This window comes from Netta rufina (genome assembly GCF_964035555.1).
Source record: "Netta rufina genome assembly, chromosome: 26".
Taxonomy (NCBI): domain Eukaryota; kingdom Metazoa; phylum Chordata; class Aves; order Anseriformes; family Anatidae; genus Netta; species Netta rufina.
Window position 1 is genome coordinate 5,873,801 of NC_140150.1, and position 17,267 is coordinate 5,891,067.

The 17,267-nt window shown below is 59.3% G+C and overlaps 1 protein-coding gene across 1 annotated transcript; it reads left to right on the forward strand.

Moving 5' to 3' along the window:
* The first annotated feature begins 8 nt into the window (after nucleotides 1-8).
* On the forward strand, nucleotides 9-15,381 carry LMOD1 (leiomodin 1). Its single transcript, XM_084301697.1, has 3 exons — nucleotides 9-368; nucleotides 12,613-14,232; nucleotides 15,002-15,381. Exons 1-3 carry the CDS (start codon nucleotides 108-110, stop codon nucleotides 15,026-15,028), a joined length of 1,908 nt encoding a protein of 635 aa, XP_084157823.1. The 5' UTR covers nucleotides 9-107; the 3' UTR covers nucleotides 15,029-15,381.
* Nucleotides 15,382-17,267: the final 1,886 nt, after the last annotated feature.

Sequence of the window (17,267 nt, forward strand, 5' to 3'; positions counted from 1 at the left end):
AGCACCTGCTGCCTCTGCGGGGAGCAGTGTTAGAGCTTCGGCTCTGTTTTTTTTCTCTTGCTTTGGGTACCACAACAACCGCAACCGTGTCTCGCCAACGGGCCAAGATGTCCAAAGTTGCCAAATATCGGCGACAAGTGAGTGAAGATCCGGACATCGACAGCTTGTTGTCGACTCTGTCTCCAGAGGAGATGGAGGAGCTGGAGAAGGAGCTGGATGTGGTGGATTCGGATGGAAGCATCCCTCTGGAGCAGAGTCAGAAAAACCAAACGGAGAATTCGCCGACCAGCCCGCAGAACTGCGACACGGTGCTCAACCACTGTGAGAAGGACACCAAGAAACGTATCCAGAGGGAGCAATCGATAGACGTAAGTCCCATCTCCCCACGTTTCAGCTGGCTCTCGGACATACCCGCGAGTTGGGGCTGTTTTAGGGGATGAGGCGGAAAACGTGAGCTCCGTGAGCGGTGTGTGGTGCGTGCTAGAGAGGAATAGCTGTCGTGGAGAGACCAGAGGATGAGGCAGGGAGCTGGTCTGGCACACCAGGAGCCAACAGGGGATTTCATGAAATCTCTGAAAGCCAAAACTGGTGCTGGTGCCGGGGGGTTTCTCTCTGCCTCTTCTCCAGCATCCTGGGGCAGGGCTGGTGGCAGAGGTGGCTTCTACAGCCAGAAGAAGGCTGGAGGGGCGGCTGCAGTGACAGCGACCCTGCGGGCTGTGTTTTTCTGTCCTCCTGCTTTTGCCTTTGGAGATCTCCAGATTCTTGGTCCGTTCAGTTCCTCTTGTGCAAAAGCTCAAACAGTATCTGGTTCTTGTGGAATAAAAAAAAGAGCAAAGTTGGCTAATTTGTGGAAATCACCCCAAGAAGTGGGTTATGTCCTAAGCCATTTGTTTCCTCCTTATTGTTCAGTTAAAACACATTCTTTTATTTTGATTTGGGCACATTTATCTCCTTCTCTGCACTTGGCAAATCCTTTAAGAGCTCGCCTTGAGCCAGAAAGCTTCATGCCAGTCCCTCATCTCGCCTATTTGTGCCTCGCCTCAGTGGGAGCCAGTCCCACTTCTCTGTAACATTTATTAACCTCCGCACTAAGAATATTTGGTATGTGCTCGGTGCGTGGGAGGCTGGGAAGCATTTGGTTTCCCTCGTTTTTTATGACAAGCTGAGCCAGAAAGCAAAAGAAGGGGACCCTGCAGCTATTTTTCTGTGGAGCACAGGCAGGTTTTGTGTCCCAGGCTGGGTCCGCATCCTCCGAGGAGCCTCGTAGGGGGAGCGGAGCAGAGCCATGTGTGAGCTCCCCAGAGCTGCCTGCTCTGGCTCTGCTTCCCTGTCCCAGGGCACCCAGCAGCACCCTGCAGAGTAATCAAGCTCTACGTGGCCTGGGAGCGCCTGGAAAGCTCCCTGGGGATGTGTACAGAGCTTATTATAGGACACCCTCTCCTGACTGGAGCCTGGGGTGCAGCCAGGATGCAAACAGGGAGAGAAAGATGAAAACTGCAGGAGAAGTAAGAGCAGGTTGGTTCTGGAGACCTGCACGAGGGGTTAAGCAGTTCTCCCAGCTGCTGGGGAGCTTTCCCCTGGCAGCGAGGACACGGCACTGGCAGCCTTCACCTTCTATATGTGGTGTTGGCGTGGGCTGGGGGACCAGTTCCCACTGCTGGGTCACTGCAGAAAGTGCTGTGCCCCTGGCTGAGGGCACTGCACTCACCTTCCCCTGGTGGAGAGCTGCCAGCACAGCAGGACAGGCCTGCCCCAGTCATCCCAGTGGCATCGCAGGGGTCTGCACTGGTTTGCAAGGGCTGGCACAGGGAGGAGAGGTGTCCTGGGAGTGTGCTGCACAAGAGCTGGCGGGGAGCACAATGAGGGAGCTCCTGGGAAAGGCTCTCCCTGTGCTCCCGTTTCAACGTCGGTAGCTTTGGGCTGTGGAGGACAAAGCAGATGGGCTTCCCGTCAAATTGGGCAACGAAACTGGCCCCGTTAGATCGCGCTGCGGTGACTGGATAATGCAGAACTGGCTTTCTTCTTCTATTTCAGTCCCTGGAGGGTAAGAAAAAATACCCTCCATCCCTTCCTCCCTGGCATTATTGGGACCTGGGATTAGCACCCAGAAGGTGCCAGCGCCGGCAGGACGGGCCCCGCCGGGCTCTGCCATGAGGAGCAGGGGGCAGGACGGGATCACTGGGACACCGGAGTGCTCGAGGAGATCAGCCCCACAGGCAGAGCACTCCCCGTGCCCCAGGGGGGTGTTTTGGATGAAGTGAGTGCGTGGAGCCCTCTGGAGCATCCCGCGGCTCCCAGCTCTCAGCCGGCTGCTGGGAGCTGCGATGACAGCTCCCTCTCCATATCAGCAGATTTTGCGGTGCCGTGGGCTGCAATTCACTCATGCCCACCGGCAGGAGTGCCGCGGGTTCGCACAGCCGGTGGTGGTCAGGCTGGGTGCCGACATCGCCCACCCAAACCTCTGCCCCTCGGCAGCTCTCAGCCCTCTTCACACTTGGGCACACAGCATCCCCCGTGAAATGCATCAAGCGAAAGCGAGTGAGAAGCAGGAGCCTGAGCACGGGGAGGTGTTGTCCTGCCTCTGGGCTGTCTCTGCGGCAGGAGGAGGCTGGCATCTTGTCCTGCAGCTACAGGTCCCCAGGTCCGCAGCTGCCTTGCACAAAGGTGCTGAGGATAGAAAATATTCGGGAGTTCCCTGCCCAGCTCCGCTCATTGCCCACCGTTCGTTGGTGCAGTTGTTCGTGGGGTTTGGGTGCCAATGGGGGCAGCAGGAGCTGGCCAAAGGGGAAGGAGGTGTTGTAAAGGGAAGGGGTTTTAAAGGAAAGGGCTCAGTGCTGGCCAGTCTCACGGTTCTCCTTGCAGGCGTTTCTCCGCTCTTGGACCTGCTCCAGGCACCCCAATTCCCTCCTCAGCGTTGGGTATATTTAGAAATATTGTAACTTCACAATAACATGTCGTCTTTCTCTGTGATGAAAAGGGCAAACTTGGGTAACTAGGAAGCAGTTTATAAACAGCTCAAAATAGATGTGAGCTTTGCCCTGACTTCTCCACACCGTGCAGCCAAATTCATATCTTGGTGATGCATTAATTAATTAATCTTCATTAAATATTGCTGGCGTGTGAAGGCATACCCCTGTTCAACCATGGAGCTCAGGGCTGTGCCTCTCCTCGGATGCACTCAGCACGGCCTCTCCGCAGGCCCGAGTATCAAGGGAGCCATGGTTAAACTAATATTAAAACAACAGGATAAATGAGGTTTTTAATGGTTTGTGGCTTTTTCATGTAGCAGGCAAAGACATAATGAGAGAGAAATTTGTGTTACAAACACGGCAGAGTTTGAAGCAGTGGCATTGTGCTGTGAGTTAGCAGGGGCCCAGCTGACTTGCTGTCACTTCAAATTTTTGTATCGTGCCTGGGATTCCTCTTCAAAGGAGGAGAAACTGAGGCAGGGCCTGGTGCGTGCAGTGTCTCTGGGGGGGGGTTTGCTGCCAGGAGAGCTGGGTGAGGGCTGCAATTTGGGAGAGCTGCTCCAGCTGGCTTTGTCTGCCTCTTCCTCAGTTGCTGGTGACACCTCTGACAGCATGTATGCGTCCATGTAGCACCATGGGGATATCCCCATCTTCCCCATTGGCATTTGGTCACCCCCAGACCCCCTGGGGTCACACTAGCCAGGAGGGACCGGGCTGAGAAGAGCCACTGTGGGGAGCCCCGCAGCTCGGCGTGACCCACACGTGCCATGGCAGCAGGAGGTTGGGTGGACGAGCACACCGTGGCAGTAGCCATGTCCTCAACGGGACATTTTGCTTTTCAAAGCACACCACTACACCCACCTGCTGATATTCTGGGCTCTCCCTGGGCTCCTGCCTGGCCTCAGGTGGCTCCCAACCTGCTGAGTGCCTGGTGGCAGCGGCACCACCTTGTGCCCCCCTTCTGCAGCCCCACCACCCTCCCCAGGGACGGACGAAGCCTCCTTCCCTCACCCTCCACGCCTGCAAGGAGAGGACACCTGGATGTCCCGGTCCTACCAGAGCCCCCAGCCCTGCCTCCCCATGGGGCTGCACAGATTTCAAGGTCCTTCAGGCAGGGAAGGCTGGGGACGTGTGGGAATATTGCATGTGGGGGCGTTCATCATCCTGCCAGTGGAGGAGATTCGTGCCAGGGCCACAAAACTGCTTTTTTTTTTAGCAAGGTGCTTGCACGTGTCTCTGCGTGTAAGCCTTGGGACCCACTCCTTGGAGGTCCTACACAGGTCCTAGTGCCATGGTCGGGGATTATGGAACTCCTTGGGAAGATCTTCAAGAAAGTCCTGCTGCCTTCCTATCCTGTTGCTGAAGTGTGCACAGGTAGACTCGGGCGCACGCTGCTGGGTTGTGTTTAGGCCACTTTTAAGGATAAATAGTGGATTCACAGAGGAAGGAAACACCAGGAAAAGTGATGATCCCTACTGGCGAGCCCTTCTACTACACTACAGAAAACCAAGTTAAAGTTGCCTATTAATGCTCAAAGCTTGTCTTTTTTTTTTTTCTTTCTTTTTTTTTTTTTTCATGGAAATATCTGGAAGAAAAACAAGCTCCAGATTTAAATAGCTGGGACAGACTCAAGGGGAATTGTAAACGAGGGAAAAGAAGTGCTTGTATCATTCTTTAAGCATCTTACCAGTCTGTGACTAACACGAGCGTATTTAAACTCTGCTGCTCTGTTTATCAGCCGATCTGTCGATATGCCAAGGCTGTTCCCTTCCCTCTCCAAGAGCCGCCACCAGCTCCCCGTTTTGCCATTCTTTCAGCCCAGGCTGGGGCAGGCTCTGGCAACATCGGTGCCTGCTCTACCCATCAGAACAAGGAGGTGTTCTGCCAGCTCCCAGCCTCCAAAAGAGGTGCAGACAATAGCTGGGGACATCCAAAATAGTCACACGTTCTGAAAGAAGCCAAAGGTGTTGAGTGGCTCCCATCTGGCCCTTCGGGGCAGCCACGGATGGTTTCTGCTCCGTGGGCTCTCCAGCCTGCTGCAGAGCAGCTCCTCCAGGAGAGCCCTTCCTCTTCTCACCTCTCACTGCACAAAACCAAAACCTGCTGCTGCCTGTGCTCGGATGTGTAGTTCTTCATCTCTGAAAATGCACCAACGCTGGAAGGAGAAGGATGAGTATCAGAAAGGAGCTCCGGCTGGCCACAGGCAAGGAGACAGACCTCCGAGGCAAGAAGGAAAGCAGGAACGATCCGCTGATGGGTGGCCAAGAGGGCTTCAGTGCAGCAACAGCTGAAGCAGGAGAGGAGGCAACACACATAGGTCAGAGCTGCGTTTTTGAACAACCACTGTGAGAACTCCATCACGCCCGGAGCAATGGGCTGTAGTGCCGTGGGGAGGGGGTGATGGCAGCACAGCCTTGCTGTGACCAGCGCGAGTCGCAGCACGCAGTGTTCCCAGCGGCTCGCAGCTCGTGCCAAGAGCAAACTTTCTGCCTGGAAGGCACCCAGTCCATCTAAGGGCACAAGCCCAAAAAAACACCGGGTTTCTGGTCAGTCTGAAAAAAGAGCAGTTAACGGCTGAGGTCTGTACTTACATAATCCACAACGGGGACGCAGACAAACCTATGGAAATGCTTGGGGCGTTCAGCTTATATGGGCCGAGCTGCCACCGATGGGGGGGTTAATTTTCTGTTTAGGTGTTGCTGATAAAGAGGTGCTGATAAAGAGATGCAGGGTGCTGGGGCATCTGGGGGCATGCAACCCCTTGATGTTGGGTTGAGCAGCCCAGAGCTGAGACCCCAGATTTGTGTCCCGGTGTTTGGGTCAGGATTCACACACAGAGATGTGCTGGATGCTGCCAAAGGCACCGAGTGGCCCTGCCTTTGGCAGGGGGACCAGGACCAGGATGTGCACGGCGTGGGAATTGGCACAGAGCTGCACGGGGATGGGAGCAGCCCGCAGGAGAAGGGGAGCTGCAGTTTGCTTCCTTCCAGGGAGCGTCTGCAGTTCCTAGGAAGCGGAGAGCGTGACCCCAGCATGCCGCGCTGTCTCATGAAGGGCTGGGTTTGGGGCTGCAGCCCCCACGTGGCAGAGGAGCCCAGGTGACGCAGGAACTCCTGGGGTTTGGGCCAACAAACCAGCCCTCTAATTTTGGCAGCGATGTCGTGGGGTGGCTGCGGTGGCCCCCGTGGGAGTCCTGCCCCAGCAAGGGGCTTGGAGATGTGTCCATGTAGCCCCGGGAGGCCGGGAGCCAGAGCCCTGCTGCTCCAGCATCCTGCTCCCAGTGGTGTGGAGGGCAGGAGGGGGTTGTGAGGATCACTACAGCTGGTTTTGACGTTCTTCTGTCCTAAAAATCCAAGGAATGCTTTTTGTGGGCTGCCCATGGAAACCGCACCAGGCAGAAATCCAGCCTCGAGGTGGCTGGGGTGCGCATCACTGACATCCACTGCCCTTCACCACCTCTGCCGAAGACGGGGTGAGCAGAGCAAAGACCTCAGCTTGGGAACATCCCCTTCTGCCACGGTTCTGCTGGGAGAAGGGGCTGGGAAATTGATGGGTAGAAGAGCAGAACCCAGGTTTCTAAAAACAGGCTTTGTTAGAGCAACAAAACTTTCCATTTGCAAAGTATCCCACGGCTTTAAGGGCCACTGGAAAATGGAAATGGAAAATGGCTCTCTGGAAAATGGCTGCGTGCTGCTGCAGAGGAGCTGGGGCTAGCCAGCTAAAGGAAACAGATGAAATGTTTGTTATTCGCCTTAATTCAGCAACGAAGGCAAAGAAAGACAAAAGTCAGGGCCAGAAGCTGGCCGGTCCCTGGAGAACAGCTCTGCATCTCAGAAGGAGCATGTTTTAAACAACACTGGCCTGGGAAGTGCAAAGAGGCGGTGATGTTTGGGGTTAGAAAGGCCTGAGCAAAGGGGAAGGGGAATAACTGGGCTCCTCGTTAGAACAACAGTAAGAGCCGAGGCGGGACGGGGCAAGAAGTTGTTTACATCGCTCTGGGCTTCAGCACGCAGAGCACAGCCTGGGGGTCATGCTGGGCCTGCATCCTTCCAGCCCTGCTCCATGCCAAGAAAAACAAACGTGCCAAGGGAGAAAAGGGAGAAACTGGCTGCTGCCTGCGGATGGTCCTACCAGGGAGCCCACGGCAGGCACAGCCACGGGTGTGAGCAGCTTTGCTCTTGGCTGAGGAGCAGGAGGGCTGCCCGGGGTCTGCCCAAGGCAGACCAGCCCCAGGTCCACACTGGCAGTGCAGTCCTGGGCTTGGTGGAGGAGCCGGAGGCTTCTGCTCCCTCCTGTGCTCTCCAGTGGTCTGGGTTTAGCAGCGCTCCGGCCTCAGCCAAGGACACGGCGTTTTTCCAGGAATGTCCTTGGCTCTGAGCTGTCCCCGGGTTACTCAAACTTGGTTGAGGAATGGAGGAAGGGAACAGCTCGGCCCGCTCGTCGTGGATCAGCTTGGCTGCAGCAACCTTTCCCTAGAGCACAATGGCAACGGGTACCCAAACACCCAGCAGCATCTCAGGCAATGACAGCTGATGGTTGGCCACTGAGACTCAGGGGACTTCTGCACGCAGAGGAACAGTCTCAGGGGATGTCCCTGTCCCCTGGGAGTTCTCACACGGCTTGTGCCCAGCATCCTCACCCCCTTCACCCACAGTTGTGCTGGGGGGTGGTGGGAAGCTGCTGACCTCCCACAGCCGCTGGGTGGATTCGGGTGAGTTGGGCAGGACGGAGGGGACACGGGGGCTCCGTACGGCCCATACCATGAGGATGTTGCAGATGCCCAGGTAGAGCTGTGGGTTGGACCTCGGAGTCTCACAGTGGCTCTGGAGACCTTTGAAGGACTCAGAAGCACGTGTAGGACAGACCGAAACCCCTTGGGCACAGATACCAGATCGGGTGGTCAGTTATGGAGCTGTAACTATGCCTAAACCCCTTACTTCAAATAACCAAACCCTTCCCTTGACGGTTTGGGATCTCCCCGCTGTGTCTCAGATGTCTGCCCCCCGTGCCCCTGCTCTCCCCACTCCAAAATCCCCTCCATCACTCAGGATTTGTGCAGGTGGGTTCCCATTGCCCGAGCCACGTCCTGCCAAAAGACAGATAGGAAAATGTCCCACGGGGGGGAACTTATTATCCTAGCAGAGGCTGGGAAAAGGGGACTGCCACTCGGCTTAAGCTTTGCCCTGCAGCTCTGGAGGGAGCCTGGTTGGTCTGTGCAGAGCACAGCTCTGGGTGGACAGCCCCCGTGGGTGGCAAAAGCCAGCAGGCATGAATGGCTCTGCCAGGGAGGGGTCGTGGAGAGGAGCCACGAGAAGACCCCTGGGCTCCAGTGGGCTCCAGGCTGCATGCAGTAGTTACCCCACGAGGCTGAAATCATTCCTGGGGCGATTAACTTCAGCTGGCCCAGCTGTCCTTCGGCAGACGCCTGCTTCTCGGTGCAGGAGAGCTGTGCACCAATGCTCCCCGAGAACAGATGTCCCCCCCCTCTGCTGGGTGCCCACGTCCCTGCTGCCACCAAACAGCACAGAGCTGGCAGCCCCTTGGGAGCTGACCCCCCTGTGCCCTGGGGCTCACAGCCTGTTCTTTGGTGCCCTCTCCATCCCCACGCTGGGCGAGCAGCCCGATCGGCACCCACTGATTTCCCACCCCAAAACAAGCCGTGGGGCTTCAGGGGCAGGAGCCGAGAGCTGTCAAGCCCCCCACTCACCGGGGGGAGAAGCAGAGCCCGGCACCCCCAGCTCCCACCCAGCCACCCCGGGGCCTGCCCGGCGCAGGGCTCAGCCACGCGGCACAGCCCGGCCACGGCCGCTGCAGCGGGCTGCGAGCGCCGGGATTCCAGGCAAGAAGTTCCCGCTCTGCTTTGCCTTTTAAGGAAGCATCTGAGTGGGTTTGAGGGTTGCAAATGCTAACAAGCAATGGCAATGCTCATTTTAGTCTATTTAGAGGAAACGGGGAGGCATTTCAGTTCATCAAAACACTGGTGATTAATCAGCCAAGTACCAGGCTGTTTTCATTAGGCTTATTTTTAAAGGTCTGACACGCAGTGTAAAAATATTCCCCTAATAATCGCGCTCGCAGCAGAGGGAATGGCACGGGAGCGGGTGCCGTGGTGCCTGTTTCTAGGTGCCCAAGGTAAATATGTCAGCGCTGGGGAGAGGAGCGAGCAGCAGGGCTGGAGATGGCCATGGAGAGGCTGTGGGGCGGCCGCGCTGCCAGAGAAGGTGCAGGGAGGAGCAGGGGACGTGCTTGTTCCCCCCATCCACCCCCTCCTGCACCATCCTGCCACTGAGCCCCATGGCTGGGGTCCCCGATGTCCCCTCCGTGTCCCCCCAGCCCAAGATGGGCCCTGGCGGAGCTTTTCCCTGCAGGCACGGGGCTCTTTCTGCTGGAGCTCGCAGCTCTAACAGCACACCCAACGTGGGCGCGCAAACGCTGCCCGCACCAGCAGCAGCGCCTGGGGTGGTCGTTGCACGCCAGTCCCTTCCCTTTTTGCTCTGGATGTGTGGCAGCATGTCAGGGGATGGTAGCTTTAATTAGAACAGTGCTAATGATGTGATAAAAAGATACACTTGCTGCAGCCACTTTGCCTAGCAGGGATTTGCTGTTCATCTTTTTTTTGCTCTGGTTTCGTCTTGTTTGCAGAAATCCGTTGCCTCCTATGCGTATGGGAGGTGTTGCAGCTCCTTCTTGCCAGGTTTTTCCTCCCTCTCTCCAGGATCTGCTCATTCCTGGCCAAAGCCTTTGCTCTGCTTGGTCTTGGAGCTTAGGGGAGCCCCAGGCCCCCATCACCAAGTGAGCTTGGGCCAGGAAGGAGAAGGCTTTTGGAGCACTCGGTGTGCAGGAGCTGCTGCCTGTGGGTCCGGGAGAGCTCAGAGGGCTGCAGAGCCCCGGGGGGCTGCAGGGACGAGCAGGAAACCTCCAGCCTGGGACATCCCCAGACACCTTTGAAGGGCACCGTTGGGCAATGCTGTGCAAGGCAGCGAGCCCCCATCCTGTGCACCTCCTGCCAGGGACCTGGCTCCCCTTCACCAAGGTGCTTCGGGATGTCACCGAGCATCCCTGCACCATCCCGGCCCCAGGAGCAGGGCACACCTGGGTCAGAGGGGCCACCAGCTCCGTGCTGGAGGTGGTGGCACTGCTTCCTCCCTGCAGACCCCAGGACAAGGACGTGCTGGGATCAGGACATCCCCAGAATGGGGTCTGTCCCTGCTCCTGGGGGTCCGCAGCCCAGCAGTGCCGCAGGGGCAGCTCTGTGGGGTCTGGTGCCTCTCTGCTGTCTGTTCAGGTCCGTGCCAGGGAGCCAAGAAATTTCTTAACTAAACAAACAACTCTCGTCCCAGATGGCATCTGTGCACACGCCAGGTACAAGCTGTCCCCACAGCTGCCCTGCTGACGGCTGGGCCAGTTCTTTCCACCAAGCTGCCATCCCAGAGGGCTGGCATGGGGCTGGCAGAGCCGCAGCCTGGGCCGTGGGGTCCCAGCTGGGGGGACAGCCCCGGCTGCACTCCAGGGTCTCCGGGCTCTTATTTGGGGTTTCAAGGCGCTGGGTGAAGCCACGGTGCTGTCCTAGTCCTATGAGCTCATAAATGCTGCATCTCCCAGAAACATTTCTTCTGCCTTTCCTTGAAGTCCCGATGCCCCCCAGCAAAGATGACACTTGCCCTGACACCCCCTCGCCATGGTGCTCCCTTGTCCCGCAGCCAGCAGCACTACTCGGCCACCAGCATTGCTGTGGTCAAGATGAGGACACTCAGATTAACACCACCGACCTGAGCGTGTCCTGACCACAGCACCCAGCCCTCTGCTTCCCCTGGACAGAAACCTTTGAGGCCACCAAAGCCGATTGAGCACCCAGGAAGAGCTGGGAGGAGAAGAACCTGCGTGCTCCCGGGCAGGGAACAAGGAGAAGGAGACTTAAATCACCAAACCCAGCCGCAGACCTTACAGAAGGCTCTTCCCCTGCGCACCAAACCTGGTCCCAGTGTCAGGGGTTCAGGTGCAACCAGCATCGCTTTGTAACATCCACTCATCTCCGTCAGTGGGAGCAGAGGGGTCTCATCTGGTGTTAGGAGAGATGAATCCTGCCCCACTGCCCCGCTCTTGCTGCGTTGCTGTAACCAACTCTTGCTCCCGTGTCAGCATCACTCCAGGCACGTGAGGAGGTGAACCCAGCGCTGTAGGAAAACCAGCAGGCTGGAGGGTGCTTGCACCCAGCAAAGCCTTGGGTTGCAGAAGCAGAGCATTGCAAAGTGGTGCCGGTGGGAGACGCTGCCCAGCCCCATCCACCCAGGGTGAAGGCGGCACCGGGACACGCGCTGTGGTTAGCTGTGGTCAGCAGCAACGCAGATGCTGCACAAATGATCAAATGGCCCTAAAGCACAAAGGGAAAGGAAAATCTTTAGGTGCTAGAGGTAGCCCGTAAGAAAACAGCCCTTGAGCCTCGGGGTTGCAGCCCGCATGCAGGGAGGACGTGGTCACTGCCTGGCGGTCAGCGCTAGCGAGCCGAAAGCTGGACTGAGCCCCTGCTGCCCACAGAGCCCCGCGGGCACGGCAGGGGCATCGTGCTGAGCACACAACACAGAGCCAGAGCTCGCTTGGAGGAGCAGGCAGGCAGCTGCAGACAAAATGAAAGCGCTGCTGTTTGCCAGCCCGCTAGGGAGTGAGCAGACATCCTGACTGGCCTGGGGACAGAGGAGAAAGCTCAGGAGGTGCGAGCACTGCTGCACGGCCTCTTCGTGTGCCTGGGGAAGGGGTGCCAGCTGCAGCGACACTGCCGTGCCCAACACGTCCTTCCCCGAGACCGCCCTGTAGGAAGCTCTTCCCTCCTCTGATGCCTTTGGACACCAGAAGACGCGTTGCAGATAAAGGCCACATCCCAGTTCCTTTGGTTTTCTGCAGGGAGCTCAAACCTGCAGAATCCTGGCCTGGGGAGCCCCGTTTCAGAGAGCCCAGGGCTGGCTGTGACCGCTGGGTGGGCAGCATCACCCGTGTCACCGTGCAGCAACGACGCCCTGGGGAGCTGCAGCAGGAGCTGGGTACACCCGGGTGCTGCAGGCTCTGCCTGCACGGGGGGCACTCACACAACGAACCCTCCCGGAGCCAGGACCTCAGCTGGGATCAGCAGCCTCTTGCAATGCAGGGCCATGGGCTGCAGCGCATGAGCAGCGCTGGGAAATCACTCGGGTGAGATGAGGAGACTCTGGCCTGTATTCAGGGCTAAACCAGCCCAATTTGGGGCAGATCGCTTAGCTGGCCTTGTGCTCCCCTCTGGCATCCCCATTGCCTCCTGGGGACCCTGTGCGATGCCCTCCGCAGGTTTCTATCACAAACTGCCCACGCCTCCCTTCACCCAATTGTCATTTCCCACCCTGAGCAGTGCTGGGGCTGGGGCTCTGCCTTCCCCATCTCCCCCAGAGCCTCCAGCCCTTCGCTGGCCCCATACAAATGGGCTGAAAGCCACCAGCAGCAATTTAGGAAGACGGTGCCTGTTGTGTTTCGGGGCAGCTCATCCCTCGTGGGCTCCCAGAGCTCCCCGAGCCGGGCTGTGTGAGAGCAGCTGAGTTTGTGGCGATGAGACCGGGGTGGTGAGGCTGGAGGTCGGGGACCCTGCCCCTGTAACGCCTCCCTGTTTCTCTGTTGTTAGGAAACCAGACTGGCCGAGAAGAAGCAGGAAGCCAAGAATGGAGAAGAAAAGGGAAAGGAAGCTCCGTCCAAAGACCTGGCCCGGAAACGAGATACAGGAGTGGGGAAAGACTCAAAAAAGGAAGAAAGTGCTCAGAAGACAGACCCAAAGGCTAAAGCTGAGGCTGAGAGCAAAACCAAGGATGGGAAAGCCATCAACGACAAGGTCAAGGCCATGGAGAAAAAGCTGATGGGGAAGGACAAGAAGGAGGAAGAGAAGGATTCAGTGGTAAAGAAGGAGAAGGGGAAGGACAAAAAGGAAGAAGAGAAGGGCTCAGTGTTAAAGAAGGACACAGGGAAGGATAAAAAGGAGGAGGAGAAGGGCTCAATATTAAAGAAAGATGCAGGGAAGGATAAAAAGGAGGAAGAGAAGGGCTCAACAGCAAAGAAGGAGACAGGGAAGGACAAGAAGGAAGAAGAAAAGGGTTCGGCATTGAAGAAGGGCACGGAGAAGGACAAAAAGGAGGAAGAGAAGAGTTCAGGGTCAAAGAAAGAGGCAGAAAAAGACAAAAAAGAAGAAGAGAAGAAAGAAAAAGACAAAAAAGAAGAAGAGAAGAAAGAAAAAGATAAAAAAGAAGAGAAAAAGAGTTCAGATCTGAAAAAATCAAAGGCAGATGAGAAGGAGGAACCTCAACCAGCGGCAGAAAAGGCAGCGGAGGAGAAACAGGAGGCCAAGGCGACGGCGGCGGCCGAGAGCAGCCCCTCCAAGCCTGCCACCGGCAGCTCCCCAGACCAGGCCAAGGAAGACGAAGCTTCCAGCATCTTCGATGAGCTCATCGAGAAGGTGAAGAACAACGACGCAGAGGTGACCGAAGTCAACGTGAACAACTCGGACTGCATCAACAACGAGACCCTGGTGCGCTTCACCGAGGCCCTGGAGTTCAACACGGTGGTCAAGCTGTTCGCACTGGCCAACACCCGCGCCGACGACCACGTGGCCTTCGCCATCGCCATCATGCTCAAGTCCAACAAGGTGCTGACGAGCATCAACCTGGACTCCAACCACATCACGGGCAAGGGCATTCTGGCCATTTTCCGGGCGCTGCTGCAGAACAACACGCTGACGGAGCTGCGCTTCCACAACCAGCGGCACATCTGCGGGGGGAAGACGGAGATGGAGATCGCCAAGCTCCTGAAGGAAAACACCACGCTGCTCAAGCTGGGCTACCACTTCGAGCTGGCCGGGCCTCGCATGACGGTCACCAACCTGCTGAGCCGGAACATGGACAAACAGAGGCAGAAACGCCTCCAGGAGCAGAAACTGGCACAGGAGCGCGGGGAGAAGAAGGACCTGCTGGAGGTGCCCAAGGTCGGAGCCCCAAAGGGGTCCCCCAAGGGGTCCCCGCAGCCATCCCCCAAGGCTTCCCCCAAAAACTCTCCCAAGAAAGGGGGAGCGCCCGCCGCGCCGCCCCCGCCTCCTCCTCCGCTCGCCCCGCCGCTGATCAACGAGAACCTGAGGAACTCGCTCTCGCCGGCCACGCAGAGGAAAATGGGAGACCGGGCGCTGCCGGTCCAGGAGAAGAACTCGCGGGACCAGCTCCTGGCGGCCATCCGCTCCAGCAACCTCAAACAGCTCAAGAAGGCAAGTGCGGGGCCGCGGCAGGGCTGGCGTGGGGGCTGAGATCTGCAGCCACGTCTGTCATCACCTGGTGGTGGGGGGTGAGGTCCTCGGGGGGGGACAGCCTGGGGTCTGAGGTTGCAGCCCCCATGCACAGCACGCGGCAGGGGTGGGTCCGTCCCTTCGCAGAGTACACAGGGTGGGCAGATCCGTCCCTCTGCACCATCCCTTGTGCAGTGCATGGGGCCAGCAGATCCAAACCTTGGCAGAGCCCCTGGGGTGGGTACCTCCTTCCAGTGGCCTGATCTGGCCCAGGGGTTGGGATGCAGAAAAGGAGCCAGTTTTAACCCGTAAACCTAGGGGGTGGGGATCCAGGACTTCCCCATGCTGAGTGTTAGTGGTGCTCAGCTGCAATGGTGCCAGTGCAGGCAGGATTGTGTGGGCAGCAGGTCCCTGAGGGCAGCAGCTCGCCAGGCTCCTGCACCCCTGGGGCTGGGGGGGACCCCGAGGGGCTGCATCTCCCCCTCATCCCAGCACCAAGCCCTGAAATTCCTCGCTTGCCCCAGTGCTTTGTGTCCCTGTGTGGGCTGCCCTGGGGACAGCCATAACCCAGCCAGGTGGGATGGGTGGCCCTGGAGCTCCGAGCATCCTCAGCAGCACTGGGGCAGGGTCCAGCAGCACTGGGGAGGGGTCTGGCACCACCAAGCAGCTCTGCATCAGGTCCTGGAGCCCCTCCAGCAGCCCCTGCCACCTCTCCCAGCTCTGCCCAGTAACGGGGTGTCTTCTCCGGCAGGTGGATTTACCGAAGCTGCTGCAGTAGGGAGCGGGACGGCTTTGCCCCCGCAGCCCGGCGTGGCAGACCCCGGGACTCTCGCCTTCCTCGTGACTCTTGCCATGACGAGCCCTCTGGGACCCTGCAGTGACCGACGCCGAGGAGCAGCGATCTCTCTGGGACTGATGGAGGAAGGGCCGGGCCTGAGAAGGGCCAGCACGGCCGTTCGATGCAGTGTGTGAGGAAGACCTTGTATTTATTGTTACGGTTGCAAAGCCCTCAAGCTCTCTCTTCTGCCAGCACCGTGCCCCGCTCTGTCCGGCCACTCGGGGATGTCAAGGACGGAGGAAGGGGTAGTGGCTGTCTCCACGTCCCTGCTGCATCCAACCCCACCGCGGGGAAAGGGGGCTCGTGGTGGAAGGGGGGCAGTGCCAGGGGCTGGGGGGGTGCAGTGGGGCCGGGGGTCCCCTGGGAGCGCATCGAGGGGCTGATGCCCCCCAGCCCAGTCCAACCTGGGCCGAGCAGATGGACTGCCCCATCCAGGGGACATCTGGGCCATCGTCACCGCTTGTGTCCCCGCGGGGTCTCCGAGTGGCTGGGAGGGTGATGGGGACATTGGTGGTACACGGGGTCGGAGGTGGTGGAGAGCTGCAGCAGGAGGTGGAGCTGGGGTGGGGGCGTGCACCCAGGGCTGTCCCCAGGACCCCAGGGCTGTCCTGCCCCTGCAGGATGCGGGACCTGACCTCTGCACCCAGACATTTGTCCTTGTGCGGTGATCAAGTGCTCCGTGGGAAGAGCAGGGCTCGTAGGGGGGTCTGCTCCTGGGGTGGGGGGCAGCAGGAGGGGGTGGCAGTGGCCCCCCGTGCTGCCAGCATCACCTGCAGCCCTGCCAGGCAGGGGATGCTGTCTGCCCATGAAGCCCTGACTTGGGGGGGGCAGTGGGTTTTGGGGCCGCTGTGCCCACCCCTGGTGTGAAGCATTGCTCACGATTTGTACAACTGCGGCCACTGCATCAGCAATAAAGCTCACCCAACGCTTCCGTGCGCCTCGGGGACAGGGCTGGGGGGACCGTCACCCCCCAGGAGCCACAGCCACTGCACCCCTGCTGCACACCAGGGTCCTGGGAGGGGGGTACTGGGGTTGTTTGGATGCAGCTCCCTTCTGGGGCAGCTCTGGCAGCACCCAGAGCCCTGCCATGGGGACACCACAACTGGGACACCCAAAAAAAAAGAAAAGGGCACCTCACCCCAAAATTGGGCACCCTGAGGCCACCTGGGCACCCCAAATTTGGCACCCAGCCGCTGTTGGATATCCAGAACCAGGCACCCCACAGCCACGCAGTCACCCCCAGCTGGGCACCCTGGGGCCACACAGAGCTGTGCCAGGGCTCCTCAGAGGCGGTGATGGCAGCACCCAGCTGAGGCCAGATCTGGAGTGCAGGTGGGCACCGAGATGGGCCCTTGGGGGGGCTCCCTCCTTTCTTGGGGTTCCCCTGGCTGCAGGCTGCGTGGCTGAGTGGCAGGTTCTGGAAACGGGGAGAAATGTCTTTATTTGGGCATTTCACACGAGGGCACCCGTGCAGCGCAGGCGGGCGGCCAGCCTGGCTGGGGGGAGGCATGAGGACACAGGGGTGAGGGGGGCCCCACCACCCCCAGCCCCGGTGCTGCCCCCCGGGTCACACTGCTCATCGGGGACGGGGACGGAGCAGGGGTGTCTGGGGGTGTGGGAGTTTGGGGGTGCTTGGCACCCTGCTGGGGGCACCTACGTGTGGGGGCATGGTACCCAGAGACCCCACGGGACATCACAAGTGGGCTACCCTGGGGTGAACACAAACTGGGCACGGTGGGGCACCCAAGCTGGGCACAGTGGGGCACCCCGGAGCCCTCTGGGCACCCAAACCAGGCACCTTGGGGAACCCAAACCGGGCACCGTGGGGCACCCCGGAGCCCTCAGGTCACCGAAACCGGGCGCCTTGGAGCACCCAAACCGGGCACCGTCCTGGAGGCACCCCGGAGCCCTCTGCGCACCGAATCGGAGCACCGTGGGGCACCCACAGCGGGCACCTGGGGGCACCCCAAACCGGTGACCCCGCCACCTCCCCGATCCGTCCACCGGGGGGCTGCCGGCGACCCCCGCCCGCCTCTCCCGTGCGGCTCCCGGCGACCGGCTCCGAGCCCCGGCTGCCGGCAGGGGGCGAGCTCCGGGAGCGGGGCGGCGACTCCCGGCGGCACCGGCAGGCGGAGGGCGGCGGCGGCGGCGGCGGCGGCGGCGGCGGGGGGGGGGGGGA